This window comes from Camarhynchus parvulus, chromosome 12, assembly GCF_901933205.1.
Source record: "Camarhynchus parvulus chromosome 12, STF_HiC, whole genome shotgun sequence".
NCBI classification, from domain to species: domain Eukaryota; kingdom Metazoa; phylum Chordata; class Aves; order Passeriformes; family Thraupidae; genus Camarhynchus; species Camarhynchus parvulus.
The window spans coordinates 3,027,031-3,051,349 of record NC_044582.1 but is presented as its reverse complement, the minus strand read 5'-3'; the positions used below and the strand labels follow the sequence as shown (position 1 = coordinate 3,051,349).

Here is a 24,319-nt window from a genome sequence, read left to right as displayed (position 1 = left end):
CTAGAATGAAAAAAAAAAAAAGGTCAAAATACCCAGACCTAACATGTTAGTACAGGAATATCATTAAATAAAAGGCATTACTAATGGGATCTGATGGCTATCAGACCCAAATCAGTTTCTAAGAAGTGAAGTTTCAGTTGGATCACATTGCTGGAAACAATAAACCTATTCTAACTTACATAAACTCTTTCCATTCACTGCCAGGTAGACACAGCTTTTATTCCAAGTCTGGAGGTGCAAGTATCCATTTTGAGATATGTGCAAAAACATCCAAGAAAAGGGAGCTAAAATTCCTTTACTCATATAAGTGACTTATTTTATCCATGGAGTTTGCATTTACAAAATCCTAACATAAAGGCAAAAGCTTATCCCAAACAATTTTGACAAAGAAATTCTGTTAATCTAACAAATGAAAAAAAAAAGCATACATTGCCTTCAGTATCTCCTCATCAGAAAAGAAGGTGGATTCCTGTTGCATATCTTCATACTTTTCTGTCAGCAGCCTAATTTCTTCTTCCAGTGCCTGGATTTCATTTTCATAAGCTTGAAAAGCGCTCTCATCCATATCTCAGAATCACTGCATAAAACAAAATAAGGATTTTTCTCAGGAACAATCAATTTTCTAAAATCACTAATATAACATTAGGCAACTGCTTCAAGATACAGAGCACTGCACAGCCTCCAGGGACAGAAGCTAAATCAGGGATCTAATGGAGTCAAAGGCTTTAAGAACATTTTTAATTAGTCATGGTTTGATCCAGGAGCGCACTCAGCTGTTTTACATTAGCTGTAATAAAACAACAAGCTGCTCCACAGGTAAAAACCAACTGCAATCAGAGATAAAAACAGAATCCAGCTTTGGCCAATTGTCCTAACGACTCACCTGGGCAGACGAGGCACAGCTGCTCCTAACACAGTCGGCCTGCAGAGTAAACAGCAGTACAGAGACACTCACTGCAAACACATTATCAATAATTTAAAAAATAAACCTCAGTTTTCAGGAAAAATAATAATCTGACATTCAGCCTAGCTACAACACATTCAGAAGTGTGTGGAAGATATATGCAGCTCAGAATTAATGCGCTAATTTTTTTGACCAGGAAAAACCCAAAATTTAGTTTTGTGTGTTTTTAAACCACCCCTATTCTATGTGGGGTGTTTAAAATGTTTTAAACCACCCCTACTCTATGTGGTATGTAAGTTCCACACTAACATCGTTCAGTCAAAGGGGATGAGGGGGAAATTGCATTTTATTCATTTATTTCCTAGGAAGCAGTGCCTTTATAACACATAAGAAAACAACTTAGCACGCTTTGCATTAAAAACTAGCTTAGTGAATAAAGGAAGCATATGCAATTAAATAATCACCTAGTCATCACCATATTTTTTGAACCAAATATGGTGAAGAAAGTCATGGTCATAATAAAAACTATGGTGTGGAAAAGAAAAACATTACCACAGCCGGAATGTTACCCCAGGTCAGCTGATGCCTCTTTTAACAGCAGTAACAGGAGACATAAACTACACTTACAGCTACTTAAACGCAAGGATTTCACTAGGCGGCAGAAGACTCAAAACATTAATTACGACTTCACAGATTTTATATCTAGAAAAAAGTACAAAAATACCTACTTCTTGAATCAAGTAAAACAGAACTTTTACAAATAGTTCTCCTCTTATGTATCACACGTGTATATTTATAAATATTTGTGCATTAACATCACATCTTTCACGTTTTTACGTACCTGCCCGTTTACAGCTCCGAGTATTTGACTTTACGCTGCCACAGGAGGAGCTGGGAAGCGCTTTGGAGCGTTTGAGAACCGAACCGGTGCGTTCCGTGCCTGCTGCTTCCTTGCGGAGCTTCGGACCCTCGCAGGGCGATGCTGAAATCGCGACTCGTCCGAGGAGCCGAGGCTCGCAGGTGACAAGAGGTGCCCCGGGGGCGGAATGGGTGTCCGAGCAGCGCAGTCGGGAGCCCCGGCAGCCGGCCCTGAGAGAGGAGCGGTAGGAGCCGGCGCTGAGGGCAGGGCGGTGAGCGATGGGAGCCGGCGCTGAGGGGAAGGCAGTGAGCGTTGGGAGCAGGCACTGAGGGCGCTGAGGGGAAGGCAGTGAGCAGAGGGAGCCGGCGCTGAGGAGAAGGCAGTGAACGATGGGAGCGGGCGCTGAGGGTTCTGAGGGGAAGGGAGCGCCCAGACGCGGCGCTGAGGAGAAGGCAGTGAACGATGGGAGCGGACGCTGAGGGCTCTGAGGGGAGGGCAGCGCTCAGACCCGGCGCTGAGGAGAAGGCAGTGAGCGATGGGAGCGGACGCTGAGGGCTCTGAGGGGAGGGCAGCGCTCAGACCCGGCGCTGAGGAGAAGGCAGTGAGCGATGGGAGCGGACGCTGAGGGTTCTGAGGGGAAGGGAGCGCCCAGACGCGGCGCTGAGGAGAAGGCAGTGAGCGATGGGAGCGGGCGCTGAGGGTTCTGAGGGGAAGGGAGCGCCCAGACGCGGCGCTGAGGAGAAGGCAGTGAGCGATGGGAGCGGGCGCTGAGGGCTCTGAGGGGAGGGCAGCGCTCAGACCCGGCGCGCGCGCCCCGCGCTTTTCGAACCGCGCGCCAACCCACGAGCCCGGGCGCTACCACAGCTGCTGCCCCGGCGGGTGGCGCCGGCCGCGCCTTCCTTCCCCTCCCTGCCAAACAGCAGAGCCGCTGGAGGATAATTCCCAAGCTCTTTATCACAAATGAAAGCCAAAAAACCTTGCTTTGTCGGCTCTTCCCTTGTTCGCGTTAATTTCTGCTCGTGTGTTCCGGAAAACTCCCCCGCTTTTCTTCCGGGTTTGTCACTTTCAAAGCGTCCGCTGCCATAGGAGCCAGCCCCCGTGTTCCCAGCACACTCGACCGGCCGGAAACAGGAACCCAGCAGAGGCGAGCAGCCGATCAGGATCCAGCAGCACCAGGAGGCGGAACCCTTTTTTTTCGAGGGAGGGCTGGGAAGAGTTGCGGGGGGGAAGGTAAGGCGGTGGCACTGCACGACTGGCACATGGCGGCGGTGAGGCCGGGCCGGGGGCACCGCGGGGATCGGGGTCCCTCAGGCCGGGGGTCCCTCAGCATCTCCTGGGAGGGGAGGGGAGGGCTGTGGGCTGTGTTCCGTGATCCCGCTATAGGGAACCCTTGGGTTGTCTTGTAAAGAGCCGTTTGCGCTTATTCTCTGTGCTGTCTGTGCATCTGCTCTTACGCTGTATGTGCATACATTTATATGGCTCAGTTATATGGTTAAGTTATATGGTTCAGCGTTTTAAAAAACCCCTGAGCTCCAGTTTCCTGCAGCAGCGCGGGGTTTGCTGTGTTACCCACTGCAACTCAAAGGAGTGCTCTGCTCATAGGGTTCCTCGTGGCTTTTAATGCTCTGATTTGTCCCCGATTCGCTGTTCGAATCACGTTAATCTGCGTGTCGCTGAACTGTTTTGTCTCCCTGCAGAGGAACAGAGGGTGTGTCCTGGTGTGACACCGTGGCTTGGCAGCATGGAGAAGGAACAGGTTTCCAAACGCCTCTATGTTGGAGGGCTTGGCCACACTGTTTCCAAGGCTGAGCTGGAAGAAAGATTTGGCAAGTTTGGGCGTGTTTTGGAGACAGAGATTATTACCAGGAAAGATGATCAAGGTAACGGTTTTCTTTCAATTTTTAAAAGTTATTTGCTTTTCTGTTTAGAGCATGAAATGGAATTTTTGCTTTAGAGACAGTTGTATTTTAAAGGAAATGATGAAACTACATAAAAGTAACTTAATGTTTGTCATTGATCAGGGAATCCTACGAAAACTTTTGCTTACATCAGTGTCAGCATTTCTGAAGCAGATCTGAAAAAGTGTAAGTACTTTTTTTTTTTTCCCTTAGTTATGTTTTTGAGCCAAGTTACATTGCTGATAGCTCATCTCATGTTGTCACATCCAGCTGTGGTCCTGGTAGAGCCTCTTTCATTTTCTTGTCAGGTTGATTTTATTTTCTTTAAGCTGCAGCTTTGTGGAAGCTGCTTTGCTGAGGTTTTCAGAAATTGCTGTGAGCAGATTGATGAGATCCCTTGTGACTGAAGGAGGTGATTTGTGAGTTTCAGAGGCTCAGGGAATGGTCTGCCTTGGAAGGAACCTTAATGATCATCTCATGGTGGACGAGTCCATGGCAGGGACTCCTTCCACTGTCCCAGGCTGCTCCAAGCCCTGTCCAGCCTGGCCTGGGACACTGCCAGGCATCCAGGGGCAGCCACAGCTGCTCTGGGCACCCTCTTTGTTTGTTCTAAGCCTTTTATGCCTCATGAGCTTTCATCAGATCTATAAAACACTGAAATTGATTTCTTTGAGAAAGAAGAAAGCTCTTCACCCAGAAGAAGAGCTGATATAAAGCTCCTTTTGCAGTGGGCTCTGAGGAATGCTGCATTAGGCATTTTTGAAGGGAGAACTTCAGTTCTGGCTGTAAACCTGCTGGTTTATTTGGATTTTGGCCCTTTCAGATGCAGCCCTGACCCAAGTGAGCAGTCAGGTACAAGGTGATGCTAAGGGAACGTCATGTCATACAAGAGGGCCAAGTGAAGTCTGTGATGGGCTTTTTTTTTTGATGTAGAAAATACTCATTTCCCATCTTTGTTTTGCAGGCATGTCAGTTTTAAATAAAACAAAATGGAAAGGGGGGACACTCCAAATTGAGTTGGCCAAAGAAAGCTTTTTGCACAGGTAGAAACCAATCTTTTCAAATGTATGTTGTTGCTAAAACTGCCTTTTTTCTGCTTATCTGATAATGTTGTGGCTGTACTTTCATTTTGTACACTCTTATTGTTTCAGTTTTGATAGATTCCCTGGGCTGTTGCTTTACCTTTGATGCTGTAACAGGTTTTGCATCACTGTTCCCTCAGAGGTGATGGGGCTCATCCCCTGGTGGGGGGAATTCCCAGTGGCTGCTGTTCTGTGGGAGGGGATCCCTGCCAGCTCCAATCCTGCACCTTTTTCCATGGGTGATGTGCTTTCTGCTACAGGCTGGCCACAGAGAGGGAGGAAGCAAAGCTGCAGAAAGAAAAACCACAGAGAAACGACCAAATGTGTCTGTTGGAATCAATGAAAAAAAAGGGAGTTGTGGACTTCCACATGAGAGCAGTACCAGGTACAGAGGTGCCAGACCATAAGGTATGGTGGGGTAGATGTATAAGAGAAATAAAACAACAAAAAGCAAGCTCATTGCATCTAAATTCATGCCAGATTTATGCTTTCTGTAAAGAAACTTCATTATTAAGAGTGACAGTCCAAGCTGTGGGAAGTACTCTGAGGAAATACCTCGTGTGTAGACAGGAGAGGGCTCCTGTCATTCTTTGCAGTGAGTGGAAATGATCATGGTCATACTGTCCACTCTTGCCATGGGAAATGAGGAAATGCCCTGTTCCTCACTGATACTGGGAATATGCTTGTGTCACCCTTAAAAGCTTGTAAAGGGAATTATTTCCACGCACCACACAACGTTTGGTGGCTGGGTTGGGCTTCAGCACAGGATCAGGCTCTGCCCATGCTTACAAAAGTAATAATAAAGTCACCTGACATGCAAATTTGGGCAACAAAGTTTATATTTACTACAGAGTTTTCAAAACTGTTTGCTAAGCACAGAGTGGTTTTTTAAATATTTTTGTGAGAAGGGAGAAAAGAGCAAAATAATAGTGATCCTGTCTTTGGAGCTACCACTGTTAATTCATAAACCAGAAACACTGTGCTAAAAACAGCACTTGTAAAGAAATTTAGTTCTTTATTATCACTCTTTATTTGTAGGTTGTAGCAATTTACTTTTTTGGTTGGCTTTGGTTTGTTTTGTTTTTGAGAAGGAGGCTGGCCAAGTTGCATGGCAGGGCTCACTAGAGAGAATAAAGAAAAAAGAATTAATCACATGTGGTTCTTTATTAGTGTTTTTGTTATTCAAGAATAAATATTTGTTTTATTTCAGAGTTACTTCTACTCTTTTCTTTCAACATTGATTGTTTTTCTTTTCTTTCAGAAATGGGTTGTTGGAAAATTTGGCAGAGTCTTGCCTATCCTGCACCTCAGGAATCAACAAAAAAATAAAATATCCTTTTCTGATTGTTTGCCCTTGAACACAATTCCCTTCCTTCTTTTGTCATATGGGAAAACAGTTGCTTGACAGTCCTAAATTTTGCTCCTCTGTCAGGCTCAATTTACTGAATTCCCCAAGTAAATCCTGCAGTAAGTTTGTGTGACTTGAGCAGTTGTTTTACACTGCACTCAGTTGCTTAAAGGCTTATGTTCATAGCATGAGAAAAGATTCTTTGCTGTCCTTCCCTGCAGAATTCAGCCTCTTCATAAAGCCCTGAATCTGCTGAAAGAACTGGGGCCTTTCAAATCCTTAACTCAGACTAACGTGGTGAAGTACGACCCCTCCAAGTACTGCCACAACCTGAGGAAGCTGGAGGCAGAGCTGGCACCTGCAGCCCCTGTGTCCCAGCTCACCTGGAGCCTGCCAGGGGGGGATGGCAGCAGGAAGAGGAGAGGGGAAGCCCCCAGCACCGGGAAAGCTCCGCGGAAACGGAGGCAGCCCCTGGATGGAGCAGCTCTGTCCTCTGCGTGCCCTTCACGTCCCAAACACACAGACTCACCCCAGCTCGGCCAAAGATCAAAACGCAAACCTGCTGAGGAGTTGGAATTGCCTCCAGCAAGGAGAGTGGATGGGAAAATACCTAAAAATGCTAATGGAGTTACAGCCAAAAATAATAGCAGTGTTTCTGATAGTGACATTGATTCTGAAGAGGAGATCAGAGCAATGGTAAAAAAAGAGGCACAGAGACAGAAAGCTGAAAATGTTGAGACTGAAAGTGAGCATTTGGAAATTGTTGGGGATAGTTTTGAATTAAAATACAGTAGCCACTGGTCCTTAAGCAATTTTGATGCCATGAAGAAAGCTATCAAAGGAAGTAACAAAGAGAAAGAGGCTATGGAATGTGATAATGGTTATGATTCAGCAGATACAGATGAAATCATTGCTGAAAGCAAAACTCCAGAAGACTCGAAACAGGGGAGGATGAAAAATAAAGAAATATTAGCTAAAAAAAAAAGTGGTTTGGTAAATGGCTCCTCACTGAAACCTCACAGTTTAAAAGAAGAACACATTGAAAGAAAAGGGAAAAGCAAAAAGTCCAGAATTGCTGCCTTGCAGAGCACAGCAGCCAGCAGTACAGCAGAGACATGTGATAGTGACAGCTCTTGTTCAGAGTCTGAAAGCAGCTCTGATTATGAGTCCATGATGCAAAACTGTTACCGCCTAGACCTCACCTTGGATGACTTAAAAGCACTGGCCACAGAAAACACTGGGACACCTGCAGAGGGGCCAGGCAGTGAACAGAGTCCTTGTCAGTCCAGTGCTGAAGATAATCCCAAGGATAATACTGTAAATAAACCAAAACTTTCTAAATTTCATCCTGCAGTTAAAAAAAAACCCATCTGTCCTGAAGATGTGCTGGCTGATATTTTAACAGAGGAGGAGGATGCTGTGGAGGAAAGCTCCAAGGGACAGAATAATTCACATTTGAAATATCAGCCCTTCAGAGGAATAGGGTCCCTTTGTGTAAAAGAGTCAAGTAAGGACAGCACTTGCTTAAAGAAGTCTGTAGAAGGTCTGGGAGTTGAAGCTTGTACATCTCATTCTGGGGAGAAATCATCTAAAAAGCAGCCAAAGAACCATCCCTTGAGTTCACTTGAAGTCAGCAGCAAAAAGAGACGCAAAGTGCCTCTTGAACAGCATGAGGAACTGTCAGCTGCTGCCTCCTCAGCAGCCCAGAGACTTCAGCCTGGTTCCAGGCCTCATTTGCAAGGGAAGAACAAAGGTGTGAGTTCTCTACAAGACCAAAATTCAGAGCACAGAGCTGCTGCTGCCACTACTGATCATGGTGATGGGAGCAGTGACATGGACAGTGATGCTGCAGGGGCTCAGGAGGACCTTAAACAGCAGCTGAAGAGCCCAAAACTGCTTTCCAAAACATTAAAGAGGAATACAAGCAAAAAAGCCCCAGAATGGGAAGGTGATAAAGATGAGAAGGAGAACACCAGCCCTCGGGAAGATAAGGAGCTTCGTCTTCGAGCTGCTGCCTCAAAGGAGCCCAGTACAATAGAGAAACAGCTCCAGGACAACCAGAGGAGGCTGGCAGCTCTGGAAGAGAGACACAGAGAGAGGGAATTACAGAAGAAACTCATTCAAGGAGCACTTTCAAATCTGGTAATTACCACTTCTACCTGAATAGTACACAATACAAGGAAGAGGGTACTAAATACATGTGTGATAAGATGTTTTAAAATCATAATCTGTAATTTCTAATGACATTGCCAGTTTTCTTTTGAGAGTATACAAAATGCTGCATACCCCTCCCTGCAATACCTGCAGAGATGCAAGAGGCATAGTGGGTTCCTCTTTTTGTGTCAGTAAAACATCTTTCAGATAGTTGTGTTTGAGCACAGCAGGTATTTGATGTGTTTGACTCGACAGTTGACTCTTTCCTAGGACAGGCAGCCAGCAGGACAGCACAAACACATCATATTTGATTCTGATGTGGAAGATGAAGCTGGAGTGGATGAGATGTTGAAAAAGGATGCAAGTTTGGGAAATGGGCATGAAGAAGTAAGTGTTACTGGGAAAAAATCAGTATGATGTAATCAGAAAGTTGAATTTTTATACTAAACCATCTCATATTGTAACACCTGAGTTTTGCTTTGCATGGGTATATTGCTTATGGTAAAACTGAATAGTCATAAGTGTAAAGCAGAATTGTACGAGGTGTGTGGACAAGGTAAGATTTGAAGCACGTGGATTGGGGAGGGAGCTGGTGGTGCAAGAACTCTGCTTTTTCAGCTGAACTGGAGAGCACATGATCAAAGTTGGTACTGATTTACATTGTCTCATTTATGTGAACAGCTGCTTTTCTCTTCTTTTCTGTTTGTGTAACAAAGGATAAGGCAGCTCCCAAACCTTCGGGCAGACTGTTTGAGAGCAGTGAGGATGAGCAAGAGGATACGGATGATGAGCGATTCAAAATTAAGCCCCAGTTTGAAGGCAAAGCTGGTGAAAAAGTGAGTGAAGCCATTACTGTAATTTAGTTTTCCTCTAGGTCTCCATAGCACCACTTCAGAAGAACATAACCCATGTCTCCTTCTTCTTGCTTAATATGATTTTTATGAACTTAAAGCAGAATTCCCGTAAAGGAAGAACATAATGTGTGGGAGTGGGAGGAGTTTCTCTGACACTGTCATCTTCATATACAAAGAAATTACTGAAAAAGGCATCAAAAGCTAAATATAAAGAGTATGTTGCCATTATTATAGTATAAAAAAAAGTTAGTGAATTATGATTTTCTTCTCCAGTGCTTAATAACATCTGTTTCATTTGTTCAGCTCCTGCAGCTGCAGTCTCGCTTTGGCACCGATGAAAGGTTCCGCATGGATGCTCGATTCCTGGAGAGTGACAGTGAGGAAGAAGGTAAAGCTGATCACATTTCGTGGTTACTGCTGGCCACAGAGCCTTCCAGCAGCCTTTCTTGCTTTACTGGGATCTTGTGTAGAGCATCTGTCAGTGGCAGGCTTGCACAGTTGTTAAATAAATGCTCTGACTTTGCTATGAAATAGATGCTTGTGACATTTCTAATGAAAGGTTTTCTACAGTGCAAGGCAGAGAACCTTCAAGTAGCTTCAAGGTAAAAGGAAGTGATGTGTTCATAGATGTGAGCTCTACTAGTGCTATAGTAAATGTTATGCATCCCACATTACAGGCTTAGAAGAGTAAATAGAATGTATTCCTTTTTCTCTTAGCAGAGACAAACAGTGTAAAGGCAGATGAAGAAGAGGAGCTTGCTGCAGAGAAAAAGAAAAATCTGCAAATACTGGGAAGCCTCCTGAATATCAACCTGGAGCAGCCCAAGCCAAATAAAACAGCGACAAGTGTGAAGAAATTCAAGTATGAATCATCTGGTATCAGTAAAGAAGGAGGTTTGGGAAGGCTTAGGAAGGACGCTGAAAGACCCTGAAATCTTTGAATTTTGGAAGATGGGCATAAAGGGTTCTTGTGTGTTGTTTTGGGTTTTTTACTCCACTGGACTATTTGAATTTATGCAGTGTTTGGTACTAGAAGAAATATATCCACATCTATATGGATAGCTGTATTTATGTAGCTCCTCAAGAGATGATCAAGTGCAGGTCCTCACTGCCTAACACCCAAGTGAGGGCTGTGTTTTATCAGAAACATCACAAATTGATTAAATCCACTTCTCCTTATATGTTTCCTGACCCAGACACTGACTAGAGGGTGCTTTCTAACTGCCAGTTACATTTTGGATTGATTTACACTTTGTTTGGTAAAGGAACTAATGTGAATCTTGCTCTGACTGTAAAATTTTGAGGTAGCTTTCATTTTGGCATTTAGATTGTACACTGATGTTTCTTTTTCTTTCTATTTTTATAGAGATATTAATGCCCTCCGTTATGATCCAACAAGAGAGGACCATGCAGTTTTTGAAAGGAAACCAAGTGCTACAGAAAAGGAGAGGTAGTATTACAGCTTGGTAACTAAGTTGTGTTTCTTCCCATGGAAGGATGGTTATAGCAACAGACTGAGTTTGAAACCATGCAGATTGATCTGATTCTAATTTAGTTCTCTCTCCGGTTGCTAAAATCAATGTAAAATAGGAACTCTGACTACTAAAATCAACATGTAGTGTCATCTTTCCTTTCTAGTCCATCTGTTTTCTGGATGCCATTTTCTGTCCTCACTGAAGGTCAGAAAGGTCAATTCAGGGACTTGGAGATTTACAGGTCTGTGGGAAAAGCTTAAGAAATCTGTACTAAAGATTGATCAGATTAAGAAATCTGTGCTACCTTGATTTCTGTGTAACTGTGTATTCAGTGAAAAGTCACTTACGGATGTGGCTAATTAAAAAAGACTCTTGTTCCTGCCTTTAGACTTCAACCTCCGATGTTTCCCCACTGCTTACCCTTGATAATGAACCACGCCTTAATGGGCTTTGGATATGCTTAGGGAGACATTCAGAGCAAGGTGGCTCTTAGGGAAGCTGTCTCTGAAAAGGACATGTGCTGTGTTGCTATCTTTGAACAATCTCATTTCAGTAAAGCCAAAAGGAAGAAGAAAGAAGAGAGTGAGACACTGCCTCAAGTGTCTGAAGAAATCTATTATGATATTGCTGCTGACTTGAAAGACTTGTTTGGATCTTCAAAGAAAACACCAGAAAAGATGGACGAAATACCCTGGGACAAAGAGGATGAGCAGGACTCTGCCCCAGATGACCATTTGGGACCTTTGCCTGAGAATGACACAGCTCAGGAGTCGAGTTCTTTCAAGTTTTCCTTCTTTGGAGACACAGAGGAGTTGTGCATCAAAGAAGGTAACAGCAGAATATGTAAGAGATCCCTAGAACACAGTGGAAAATACTGGAGGGAAGATACAGCTAGGAAAATCTGGGAGGAGAACATTCTGTCCCTCCTAAATCTGTCTTCTCCACTGTAAGTATTTCACTTGAAAGGAGGAATTTTTCCTGACCAGCAGAGGAATAATCTGGTTTTGCCTTTTTTTCTCTCTCGGTGCTGTCACTGCAGAGCCTTACGCGCTTGGAACAATAAAGCCGGTGAAAGCCACATGGCAAGAAGATCCACGTTTCCAAGACAGCAGTTCTGAGGGTGATGACGAGCCTGAGATGTCAGAAATTGAACAGGACCAAGAAATGCAAGTTCCATTTCTCTTTGTTGTCTGCTTGGCTGTAGTAGTTGGGTGCTGTGGGAATATTAATAGCAGCACTCAGGAGATGGGAAACTGACATTGCACACCTCTGAGCAACGAAAGTCATCTCGGAAAACCGTTTGTGCTGCACAGAGTCAAAACGCCCAGCAGCCCATTTGATGTGAAGTTGAATATGGAAAAAGAGAGTTGAGCACAAGAAATTAACTGGGTCATTTTGGTTTGACCAACTCCAAACTGAGTTTGGCCAAAAGCCAAAGACACAGTCAGTTTTCTCTTTAAAAGTGGGTTTTGTAAAATAAAAAGCTCTATTTGGTTACTAGGGAATAAAGCTTTTCAATGTATACCATTTCTCTGAAGCACTACAGTTTTAAGTCATGTTCATGGAATTTGATAGGACAATTTAGGATGCTCAAATCCCTTTGTACTTCTCTAGGTTTCTTTCTTTACCACGCACAGAAAGTGCTAGAGTTTTTTTCTTCTCCAAAGATGATGAACGTCTAAGAGGTATGACAGAATTTCTTCACCCCCTTTTTGTATTTTCTTTTAATGGAATTCAGTGAGGAGGAAAAAATGCTGCCTTAGTTATGAAAGTTTTCTAGTCAAAAGTTTGCCACTGTTACTTGTGATCCAAATTGTGGTAGAATCCCATGAGATAGTCCTGGTAAAATAAAGGTCAAGCAGATTTCTGGCTTTCTTTTCTTCCAGACAATTGCCGAATAGGAATCTAGACTTTTAGAACTTATCAAAAAATTAGTCACTTGGCAGGTGACCTAGACATTTTGGTTCCTTGCCAGTGTATCTTAGTGAACTGCAGTCTTCCAGCCTGATTTACAGGGTGTGCTGAAAAGGAGAGCTCAGGCCTCAGCAGGCCTCAGTTCTGGAGGAAGATGTGCGGTGCTGCTGTTGATCTGCTAATGAAACAGCTGCGATTTCACTGCAATTCAGATTGCAGCATGTTGAGGAAAACTGCTGCTGCCTTTGATTGTTGTTAGCACACCAGGCTGCAGTAGGGAACATTTCTGCTGGAGCCAAGGTGTGGTGGGGAGCAGGAGAACAGGAAGGATGTGAAGAATTGATTGCTGGTTTTAGTGCTGTGTTGGTCATGATTGTTAGGAGCAGCAGCACATCACAAGTGTTTAAGCCTATTAATTGGTTGTTTCTGTTGCGCAGAAGGCCCAAAGTTATTCTGTAGATCAGAAGAACTCAGTGAAGAAAACGAGGGTTGGGAAGACAGACGTAGATTATTGCTTGAGGTGAGTATGTAACATCTGTTCCTTGGTAACTCTAGGTGAAAGCTGAGCATGGGGAGGGATTGCAGGTATGAATGTGCATGCAAAATTAAGTCAGAACCTCAACAAGAGTTTGAAACTTTGTAACGACCAAGTACAAATATTTCTTACTATACTTGTATGTATAAGATCATGTTGTGTTGTCCAGTCAGGTAAACCACTGCTTCTTTGCATGTTACAGGAGCAGCTACTTAACTGTATGTAAGGAATGTATTTAAGAGAAAAAGTGAATTCACAAACTTATAATACTATGTCGTATATTCACCATTTTCAGGAATGCAGGAAGAAGCACAAGGACGCCAAAAGAAAAGTGAGAGCAAAACAATAAATTTTCTTTCACAGATCAAAAGCTATTCCTTTTTTTGTTCCTTGAAGGAGCTGCCAAACAACGTTACTTTCAAAATCCTTTCAAAGGTCTAACAGGGATCAATATCAGCAAACCCTGTTAGGCCGTGTCTGGGAGCTGGGCCTGAGGGGCTCGTGTCCAGGGGAGCCACGGGAAGGCTCCAGTCCTGACTGTGCGGCCAGGCCGGGGCCATTGAGCTCCAGCCCATCCCTGGTGGATCCAAGGGCAAGCAGGAATGTCAAGGGATCGCAGGCCCAGGCCAGAGCAGTGCCCCCAGCCCTCCAGGAGCGGATGGGCTCTGCCAAGCCCATCCTGGGCACTGCCCCCGGCCCAGAGCCCCGAGGTGTGGGGCCCCTCTGGTCCCTGGGCAGCCACGTCCCTGCCCTACCTTCTCCTCCCGTTGTCAGGTCGCACTGACACTCGGCCTGAGCCCAGCGTTCCCCTTTTGGGGCCAAGGGAAATCTCTGCTCCTGCCTCTGGCACAGGGTGCTCTGCCAGCAGGTCTGGGAAGGAGACAACCCCAGAGAGCCGTGGAGGAAAGCCAACATCACTGCAGTCTTGCAAAAGGGCACCAAGAAGGAGCCAGGAAACTGCAGGCCCATCAGCCTCAGCTCCATCCCCAGAAAGGTGACAGAACAGCTCCTCCTGGATGCCATCTCTAAGCCGATGGAATAACAGGAATGGAAACCATGCTTGACCAATCCCATAGCCACCTCTGCTGCAGTGACTGGCTGGGTTTGTGAGGGGAGAGCAGTGGTTGTTGTCAGCCGGGACTTCAGCAAGGCTTTGTCCCTGCCTCCCATAACAGGCTCCTGAGGCAGCTCAGGGACAGTGGGGCAGAGAAGTGCACAGGGGAGCTCCAAACTCAGTTAGCTGTGAGCTCAGGGGGCCATGCTGGGGCCAGCCTTGTTTGCCTTATTCCCCAGTGACCTGGCAGAAGGGACAGAGCGCTCCCTCAATGTTTGCTGATGGGACAGAACCGGGAGCAGGGGCTGAGGCACCACAAGGCTCTGCTGCCCTTCAGTGAGAGCTGGACAGGCTTAGAGAGTTAAGCAGAGAGTGACCTAATGAAGTTGCACTGGGAAAAGCCTCTAGAAGAGCTTGAACCTTTGTAATTACCAGGCAACAGAAGTGTTTTAGTATAGTGGAGTCTATAACGTTGTCTTGTAATGTCCAGTCAGGGAAACCACTGCTTCTCTGTATGTTACAGGACCAGTTCCTTGTATGTATGTCAAGAAAGTCTTTGAGAGAAACATGAATGAATTCAGAAACTTCCCCTGATATTATTTTGGATTTTCACAATCTTCTGGAGTGCCAGGTGAAGTGTAAGGATGCCAAAGGAAAGTGAAAGCTAACCCATAAATCTTTACATAATCAGAACTGTTTCTAGTTTGTTCCTTGAAGAAGCTGCCAAACAATGTCACTTTTGCAATCCTTTGAAAGATCTAATAGGAAAAGGCATTGGCCAAAAGTGCTGCCCAGTGTTTCTGAACAGCAACATGCATATTGTGTTGATGCAAGGTCTGTACCAGGGTGTGGGGTTTTTGTGTGTGTGTGCTTTGAATGTGAGTCTTTGCAGGACTTCTAATAATTAGACCATGTACTGAAGAGAACGTGTTACTGTGTTGTGGTGTCCAGTGCTGAAGAGGGTTGAGACAGAGCAGGTGGCTCTGTGTCTGTGTGTAACTTGCATGAGCAGCACCGGAGCAGTGCCCAGGGCCTGGAGAAGCAAACGGGTTCCTGGTGCTGAGGACAAAGTGTCCAGAGCTCGGGATTGTCCGGCCAAGCGCTTCTGGCTCCTTCTGCTTTGAGCCCCGGCCGGGAGCCCTGCAGAGCCCCGGGTGCAGCTTCCCAACTTCCCCCTCTTCCTCTGCCTCCTCCCTGTCTCCAGGGTAAAGGCACTCCCTGGCATTGCACTGGCTGTGCCTCCCTCCTAGATCAGTGAAGGGATCGTTTCCCACCCAAGGTGGCTCTCCCATGGAGACAGGAAAATGGACGAACTCCTGCTGCCCCAGCATCAGGCAGGTGCAGGGTGTCCCTGCTTGTCAGCCCCTGCCCTGCTTCCCAGAGATCCCACTGATTGTTCCAGAAGTCACAGATCTGGATTTCCAGGAGCATGTTTGCAAAGACATGAATGAGAAAAATTGACAAGAATTGTTTGTGCATCTCTTCCTGATTTGTTTCCAAGGTATTTTTGAGTAGGAAAGCATGGACCAAACTGGCAAAGTTCCTATAATGTAGGAAAAGCATGCTCCTGTATTTGACTTGAGTTGAGGACAGTTGCAAGCTCTCCTGTCAAATGTACACAGCAAGTTCTCAGTGAATTTTCTGTCTTTCCACTGAGTCGGTATAAAGGATGACGTTTCTAAGAAGCTTAATACTCATGTTTCCATTTATATGAAATGCCAAAGTTGTTAGTTCAGAGGATGACAGGATAACTGAGGTCTGGAGGCAGCTGTGGTGGTCTCCAGGTTTATCTCCAGTACCCAATGGTGATCAGCAGCAGCATCAAATCAGGTTCATCTTAGTTTTCTCCAGACAGGTCTTGAGGAAAACATCAGTTCACCTAGAGCAGGGTTTGAATCTCTGCAGTGCAGGAGACTCCGCACCGGCTCTCTGGGCCACCGACTGCCAGGGGCAGGGGCAGAGATTTCCCTTGGCCGGGGCCGGAGCCCTGGTGTGGCAGTGCCTGAACAGCACCTTGCTGCCTCCAGCACCACCCTCGATGGCTGCCCCAGGGCCTGGCATTTGACCCTGCACTTGCTGCAGGAGTCTCGGCCCTGCTTCCACCCTGACCAAACGCTCGGATCCATCTCAGAACCTCGGTGCCCGAGGGGGCCGCCACAAGTGGTTGCCAGGGACCTGAGGCCACGGCTGCCCCAATTTTGGGTGCTCGGTGCTGATGTCAGAGTGGCCATTGTGACCTGTGCGACCAAGGGCCCAAAAGGGAACGCTGGGCTCAGGCCGAGTGTCAGTGCGACGTGACAACGGGAGGAGAAGGTAGGGCAGGGACGTGGCTGCCCAGGGACCAGAGGGGCCCCACACCTCGGGGCTCTGGGCCTGTGCTGCAGGCTCAGCTGCCTCTCCCTTCCCAGAATCAGCGGAAGAACAGCCAGAGGACACTGCGGTGTTCCTCAACACAGCGACGGGAGGAGAAGGCGGACAGGCGCAGGGCTCACGCAGGGCTGAGCAGGGAGTAGAGCCCTTGTTGCTCTGGGCCTGTTCTGCAAACTCCCCCCACTCTTCCTTCTCCCACAGAGAGAGACAATCAGCACCTCGAAGTGACCACTTCACTCAGGGACAGGGACTCACCGCAGACAGCCACCATGTGCAACAGCAAGCAGGAGGGCCCTGGTGCCAGGGAGCCAGGTGAGAGCAAAGCAGCCCTCTGACAGCCTGGCCCAGGGGCTCTTGTGGCAGCGTGGGGAGCAGAGCAAAGGCAGGGGGAGGCAGGAGCTGCTTGGCCATGCCGGGGCTGGGAGCCTCCTTCCTGCCCAAGTGGGGCCCAGCTGGGCCAGGGGGCAGCTCCTGGGACAGCCGTGCCCGCAATGGCCCCTGCTCTGCAAGGCCTCCAGCCCTGCCCGTCAGCCAGGCAGGGACAGAGCAGCCTTGGGGCCGATGCTGCTGCAGGCTCAGAGCCCCGCAGAGCTGCTCATGCCCGGTGCCACTGGCTCTGTCCCCTGCAGCCTGCATGCTGTGTCGCCGTGCCGAGGCTGACCCGGACATGTGCGGTGACAAACTGCAGAAGGGTGGGCTCTGTGCCCACGTGTTCTGCATGGTGAGTGGCTCCGGGCGCTCCCTCCACCACTGCAATGGGCAGCTCCTGCCGCCCTCTCCTCATCAGCTCCTCCCCTCGGCTGCAGCTCTTCGCCACTCTACTATTTCGGCAAGAGACGGACCACGTTGGACTCATGGGCTTTCTCCCTCGAGATCTCCTAATTGCAGTCTGGCGGGCGGCACAGAAGGTGAGAGCCTGACAAGAGCAGGGAGATTTGTGCCTGGCGAGGTTTGCCAGAGCTTAGCCCAGACAGCAGGAAAGAGAGGCCGGCCCAACAGCTGGGACAACAGCTGGCTCCCAGCAGCTCTGGCACAGAGGCCCTGGCACAGGGGCCTCCCTCCTCCAGCTGGCGGCTCTGTGGGCTGGGATCCAGCAGCGGCCACATCCTGCGCCCTGCCCGGGGCCGTGGGGCTGCCAGGGGAGGTCTCGAGGCTGCTGCTGCTGCTGATGGGGCTGCTTGGCTCTTTCCAGCGCTGCTGCGTCTGCGGCCAGAGCGGGGCAACCATCATGTGCTTTGTGCCGGAGTGTGAGAGATGGTTCCACCTGCCCTGTGCCAAGGAGGGCGGCTGTGTCAATGTATACGTTATTCCATTCAGGTACCTCATCTCTCTTTGTGGCCACCCCTGGGGAAAGATCCAGCATTTCTCACTTTCCCCATCCATTTTCCTCCAGGTCCTTCTGCCCTGAGCACCGTCCACAGCAGGAGGTGGAGGCGACTCCAGAGCCGGGCACTGAATGCCCCATCTGCATGGAGCCTGTGGAGGACAGAAAGACCTTCACCACCCTGGTGTGCCCAACGTGCAAAAGGGCCTGGTTCCACAGGGACTGCATCCAGGTAGGAGCCCTCCCCTCAGCCCTGGGGCACAGCAGGTGCTCAGCAGCAGCAGCAGCAGGAACTGGGCCTGGCTCACCTTGCCTGTGTTTGCCCTGCAGGGACAGGCCATGCGCGCTGGTCTTTTATATTTCCAGTGCCCCTTGTGCAGAGACAGTGAGGAATTCCGTGTTGAAATGTTTGTCATGGGGATCCGAGTCCCCTTCAGGTTGGTGTCCTTCTGCCTGGCCCACCAGCCGGGAGGGTGCAAGTGCTGTGCTGTGCCAGGCCCTGCCCCAGGAGCCCTGGCCCTGCCCTGTCCCGTGAGTCTGGGCTTCAGCTTCATGCCCAACTTGGAAAAGCGCTGGAGAAAGAGCAGGGACACTCTGGATCTCCATGAGGGGAGGGCAGCAGAAATTCATCAGCTTTTCATTTCTCCATCAGACAGCCAACATGGGAGGACAACAATGCCTTTGCGGAGCTGGCAGAGAGGCACAGCCAGTGCAATGCCAGGGAGTGCCTTTACCCTGGAGGCAGGGAGGAGGCAGAGGAAGAGGGGTAAGCTGGGATGCTGCACCTGGGGCTCTGCAGGGAACCTTTGTCTTGGCAAGGGCTCAAACCGGGAAGAAGCATAAGCGCTTGGCCAGATTTGTTTTAATATTTATCTACTCTTTTAAAGTTTCTGATGTTGTTAAAAATGGTTTCCGTATTTTACAAAATGTTCTCTCAGGCTCCGTTCCCCCTGCTCCCTCATGTAGTTAACTGTCCGTCACAGGTTTCCTTTTTGTATCAGTTCATATGTCTATCTGAAATCCCCACCTTAGTCCCTGCCTTGTTTTCCTCATTATCTTGGTTTCCCCTCGCCTGTTACCTTGGCAACCTCTGTCCACATCTCGCCACCCCCAGAAGCTCTACCCTGGGCGGAGGATGATTGGTGCAGGAGGGACAGCCTGTTGACCTTTTTATTCATACACATTATTTCTGTTATGATGCTGTGGTGCGATCCTCCCCAGAACCATAACTGCTCACCTGCGGCGGTCTTCAGTTTGCTGCAGCCACCCTTCCGACCTCCCGTCCTGTACCTCTTTCCCTCAATAAACCCTTTTCCCGCTGTGACAAACTGCGGCCTCGCTTGGTTAGCTGCCGCTTGCCTGCCTCTCTGGGAGACGCAGTCTCTCACCCTCCGCCGTGAGAGAGCTCTCCTAGGCAGCCGATCGCGCCAGTCGCTCCCCGCTCAAAGCGAGGGCTGAGTGGCCACGTGGCTGGCGCAACCCGGCTGTGGCGCGTGATTTGTGGAGCATGCCGGGCTCAGCGTCACGCAGAGCCGCAGCCACACAACCACGTGCTGGCACACTTTGCTGTCAGAGCTATGAACCTGTTTGCCTCCCCAGGCCCTGGGAATTGCTCCTGTGCTCCTCCTGTGCTGCCGAGGGCACCCACAGGCGCTGCTCTGGCCTGAAAAACCGCATAGACAGATGGGAGTGTGACACCTGTGCTGGGCTCGGAACATGTATGAGTCAAAGCCCCCCGTGTTCCTGGGCTGGGGGCAGTGCCCAGGCTGGGCTTGGCAGAGCGCATCCACTGCTGGAGGGCTGGGGGCACTGCTCTGGCCTGGCCTGGCCTGGGCCTGGGCGATCTTTGACATTCCTGCTTGCCCTTACAGCCTTCAGGGATGAGTCAGAGCTCAATGCCCCCGGGCTGGCCAGACAGTCAGGACTGGAATCTGCTCATGGCTCCTCAGAATCTGAGGCCATCAGCCCCAGCTCCCACACCCCTGTGCCATTGGTGCTGGTTTCCCCGTCTCCATCTCCAGAGACGGGCAGCCGCAGCAGGCCTCAACACGCAGCATGGCAGCAGGCGCTGCCATCTTCCTCACTGGACACCAGCAGCATCAGCAGATCAAGGTCAACATGCAGCAGGTCCCCTGACGCTGAGGACAGGGTCCATTCCAGACGTGCTGGGCCCGGCCGCAGGCGAAGCCGCTCTCGCCAGCAAGGTTGGGCCCAGAGTCCACCTGTCCGGTCCAGGAGTCGCCATGACAGGAGTAGTGTGACAGGGCCAAGGGCTGAGAGGCCCAGGCAAAGGGAGACACCTGCACGCACATCCCCCAGAAGACGCAGCCGCTCCTGCCAGCAAGGTCGGGCCCAGAGTCCACCTGTCCGGTCCAGGAGTCGCCGTGACAGGAACAGTGGGACAGGGCCCAGGGCTGAGAGGCCCAGGCGAAGGGAGACATCGTCAGGGCCATCCCCCAGACGCAGGCGCTCCCGCCAGCAAGACTGGGCCCAGAGCCCATCTGTCCGGTCCAGGAGTCGCCGTGGCAGCAGCAGCAGGACAAGAGCAAGGGCTGAGAGGCCCAGGCGAAGGGAGACGTCATCGTGGACGCCCCCCAGACGCAGCCGCTCCCGCCAGCAGCGCCGGGCCTCGACTCAAACTGTGCGGTCCAGGAGTCGCCAGGAGAGGAGCAGGAGGACAGCAGAGAGTGCTGAGAGGCCCAGGCGTCGGGGGACATGGTCGGGGACATCCCGCAGGAGCAGCCGCTCCCACCAGCGACGTCGGACCTCAACTGGGACCTCCAACAGCAGCACGTAGCGTCATCTTTTCTTTCTAGTCCATGTGTTCCTTGCCGGAAGTGAAGGTGAGAACGGTCAGTGCAGGGACCTTGAGATGTGCAGGTCTGTGAGAAAACCATATTAGCTCTTGATGTTTCTGTTGGCAGGAAAGAAGTCTGTGTTAAATACCTTGATTTCTGTGTAACTGTGTATTCAGTGAAAAGTCACTTACGGATGTGGCTAATTAAAAAAGACTCTTGTTCCTGCCTTTAGACTTCAACCTCCGATGTTTCCCCACTGCTTACCCTTGATAATGAACCACTCCTTAATGGGCTTGGATATGCTTAGGGAGACATTCAGAGCAAGGTGGCTCTTAGGGAAGCTGTCTCTGAAAAGGACATGTGCTGTGTTGCTGTCTTTGAACAATCTCATTTCAGTAAAGCCAAAAAAAGAAGAAAGAGAGTGAGACACTGCTTCGAGTGTCTGAGGACAACTTTTACAGCATTGCTGTGGATTTGAAAGACTTGTTTGGACCTTCAAAGAACAAACCAGAAAAGACGGAGGAAATTCCCTGGGACAAAGAGGATGCACAGGACTCTGCCCCAGATGACCATTTGGGACCTTTGCCTGAGAACGACGCAGGTCAGGAGCTGAGTGCTTTCAAGTTTTCCTTCTTTGGAGGCACAGAGGAGTTGGGCATCAAAGAAGGCAACAGCAGAACCCTTCTAACAGTGCCATTGCTAAGGAAGAGCTTCTGGCAGGCACAGTAGGGCAATACGGTGTAAAGAAGGTCAGGATCCAGGGGAATTTCAGCAGCAGAAGTCAGTAATTAGGCAGAAGCATTTTGATCTTCATTTCTGCTTGCCAGGGCTGTGGTAGATGAATGAGAGGTAACTCATGCTTGCATCTCAGGAATTCTGAAAGGCATGCTTTTAGAAGGCATTGGGGCTTTTGCTGAGTGGTGAAAAAGCTTGTTCTCATGCCCTGAATTCCTCAAACAGGGAAAAAGGTGACACACCAGTCATATCAAGTTTCATAGAACCCAACAAGAGTTTAAGGAAATGTGCCTTAATGTAGAGGGAGGAGCAAAGTCCTGGAGCTCACCCCAAGATCCATGAACATTCTGTTTGTTACTGAATTCTGTTCTTGGACCTTTAGAAAAAGGAAACAGAATGACACATGATCATTGATTGGGGTGTCCTAACCTTAGATGAAATGAGGCCATCTGAAATGAAGATGAAACAACATTAAATCGAGTCCCAGTCATGTAGGAGAGAAAAGAAACCGCGTGAAGTTATCCAAAATATTAAAAAACCCAATGCAACAGCACAAAGCAACGAGCCCCGCACACCTGTGCTGAACTGAGAAGGTATTCAGTGTCTTCTGAATGCAATGAGAAATGTTTAAGAATACATAAGAGATCCCTGGAACAAGGTGGAAAATACTGGAGCAGAGATGTAGCTTAAAAAATCTGGCAGGGGCAGATTCTGTCCTTCCTAAATCTGTCTTCTCCACTGTAAGTATTTCACTTGAAAGGAGGAATTTTTCCTGACCAGCAGAGGAATAATCTGGTTTTGCCTTTTTTTCTCTCTTGGTGCTGTCACTGCAGAGCTTTACGCGCTTGGAACAATAAAGCCGGTGAAAGCCACATGGCAAGAAGATCCACGTTTCCAAGACAGCAGTTCTGAGGGTGATGACGAGCCTGAGATGTCAGAAATTGAACAGGACCAAGAAATGCAAGTTCCATTTCTCTTTGTTGTCTGCTTGGCTGTAGTAGTTGGGTGCTGTGGGAATATTAATAGCAGCACTCAGGAGATGGGAAACTGACATTGCACACCTCTGAGCAACGAAAGTCATCTCGGAAAACCGTTTGTGCTGCACAGAGTCAAAACGCCCAGCAGCCCATTTGATGTGAAGTTGAATATGGAAGAGAGAGTTGAGCACAAGAAATTAACTGGGTCATTTTGGTTTGACCAACTCCAAACTGAGTTTGGCCAAAAGCCAAAGACACAGTCAGTTTTCTCTTTAAAAGTGGGTTTTGTAAAATAAAAAGCTCTATTTGGTTACTAGGGAATAAAGCTTTTCAATGTATACCATTTCTCTGAAGCACTACAGGTTAAACTTGTGTTCATGGAATTTGATAGGAGAATTCAGGATGCTCAGATCCCTTTGTACTTCTCTAGGTTTCTTTCTTCACCGCGCACAGAAAGTGCTAGAGGTTTTTTCTTCTCCGAAGATGATGAACGGCTAAGAGGTATGACAGAATTTCTTCACCCCCTTTTGTATTTTTTTTCCTTTTAAACCCTTCCTGGAATTCAGTGAGGAGGAAAAAATGCTGCCTTAGTTATGAAAGTTTTCTAGTCAAAAATTTGCCACCCTTACTTGTGGTCCAAGTTGTGGTAGAATTCCGTGAGAAAATCCTGGTAAAATAAAGGTCAAGCAGATTTCTGGCTTTCTTTTCTTTCAGACAATTACCGAATACGAATCTGGACTTTTAGAGTTTATCAAAAAATTAGTCACTTGACAGGTTACCTAGACATTTTGGATCCTTTCAGGTATTTAAATCATCTTTAACTTTTTCTTGTTCACCATTAGGAATGTTGAGTGTTCTTGTCAGCCACACATGTCCCTGTGGTTCTTTGTCCTAATGAATCTGGGGCTTTCTCTTCTGAATCCAGTGAATTTTGTATTTAGAAACAAAGAAAACAACACCCAAAGGAAACATACACAGTCCCCAAAAGCTGCAGAGGCCACCAAACCAATTGCTGGTTATATTTTGTAGAATGTAGTCTTAAGACAAGCTTAAAGGATGTGCCTTCCATGAGACTGATTAGATAACTCTGATGCACTGCTGTGTTCACACAGTTACCGGCCTGCAGTCTTCCAGCCAGCCTGATTTACAGGGTGTGCTGAAAAGGAGAGCTCAGGCCTCAGCAGGCCTCAGTTCTGGAGGAAGATGTGCGGTGCTGCTGTTGATCTGCTAATGAAACAGCTGCGATTTCACTGCAATTCAGATTGCAGCATGTTGAGGAGAACTGCTGCTGCCTTTGATTGTTGTTAGCACACCAGGCTGCAGTAGGGAACATTTCTGCTGGAGCCAAGGTGTGGTGGGGGGCAGGAGAACAGGAAGGATGTGAAGAATTGATTGCTGGTTTTAGTGCTGTGTTGGTCATGATTGTTAGGAGCAGCAGCACATCACAAGTGTTTAAGCCTATTAATTAGACGTTTCTTTTGTGCAGAGGATCCACAGTTATTTGTAGATTAGTAGAACTCAGTGAAGAAAAAGAGGGTTAGGAAGACAGACGTAGATTATTGCTTGTGGTGAGTATGTAACATCTGTTCCCTGGTAACTCTAGGTGAAAGCTGAGCATGGGGAGGGATTGCAGGTATGAATGTGCATGCAAAATTAATTCAGGACCTTGAGAAGAGCTTTAAATTTGTAATGACCAGGGAAGAGAAGCTTTTTAGTGTACCGGTATGTATAAGATCATGTTGTGTTGTCCTGTCAGGTAAAGCACTACATCTTTGTATGTTACAGGAGCAGCTACTTAACTGTATGGAAGGAATGTATTTAAGAGATAGAGTGAATGTAGAGACTTCTCCTAATAGTGGATTCAGAAACTTCTCTGAAGAATTGGTTAGATTTTCCTTATTTTCTGGAACGCCAAAGGAAGCATAAGGATACCCTATAGGAAGTGCAAGCAAACCAATAAACCTTTTACTGATTAGAAGCGAGTCACGTCTGTTCCTTGAAGGAGCTGCCAAACAACGTTACTTTCAAAATCCTTTCA

General features: G+C 47.9%; 2 protein-coding genes across 6 annotated transcripts in view; one reads left to right on the top strand and one right to left on the bottom strand.

The window, feature by feature from the left end:
* Nucleotides 1-2,838, bottom strand: part of CENPP (centromere protein P) — a 121,311-nt gene extending 118,473 nt beyond the window's left edge. For 2 of the 5 annotated variants that reach the window (XM_030956907.1, XM_030956906.1), the window contains exons 1-2: nucleotides 1,746-2,588; nucleotides 429-577 (exon numbers count right to left, since the gene is read on the bottom strand). In XM_030956907.1, coding sequence (XP_030812767.1) covers nucleotides 429-565 — 137 coding nt within the window. In that variant the 5' untranslated portion in view covers nucleotides 566-577; nucleotides 1,746-2,588. Of the gene's footprint in view, nucleotides 1-428; nucleotides 578-883; nucleotides 923-1,745; nucleotides 2,589-2,739 lie in introns of those variants that run through there. The other 3 variants (XM_030956909.1, XM_030956910.1, XM_030956908.1) reach the window with 3 other exon arrangements.
* A 160-nt stretch (nucleotides 2,839-2,998) lies between these two features.
* NOL8 (nucleolar protein 8) lies at nucleotides 2,999-13,393 on the top strand. The gene is made up of 17 exons (XM_030956936.1): nucleotides 2,999-3,031; nucleotides 3,461-3,643; nucleotides 3,785-3,847; nucleotides 4,626-4,704; nucleotides 5,004-5,151; nucleotides 6,005-6,073; nucleotides 6,386-8,233; nucleotides 8,516-8,632; nucleotides 8,962-9,081; nucleotides 9,403-9,487; nucleotides 9,817-9,961; nucleotides 10,466-10,549; nucleotides 11,128-11,402; nucleotides 11,614-11,740; nucleotides 12,189-12,259; nucleotides 12,926-13,008; nucleotides 13,319-13,393. The coding sequence occupies exons 2-17, from the start codon at nucleotides 3,505-3,507 to the stop codon at nucleotides 13,370-13,372; spliced, it is 3,507 nt and encodes a 1,168-aa protein (XP_030812796.1). The 5' UTR covers nucleotides 2,999-3,031; nucleotides 3,461-3,504; the 3' UTR covers nucleotides 13,373-13,393.
* The last annotated feature ends 10,926 nt before the right edge of the window (nucleotides 13,394-24,319 follow it).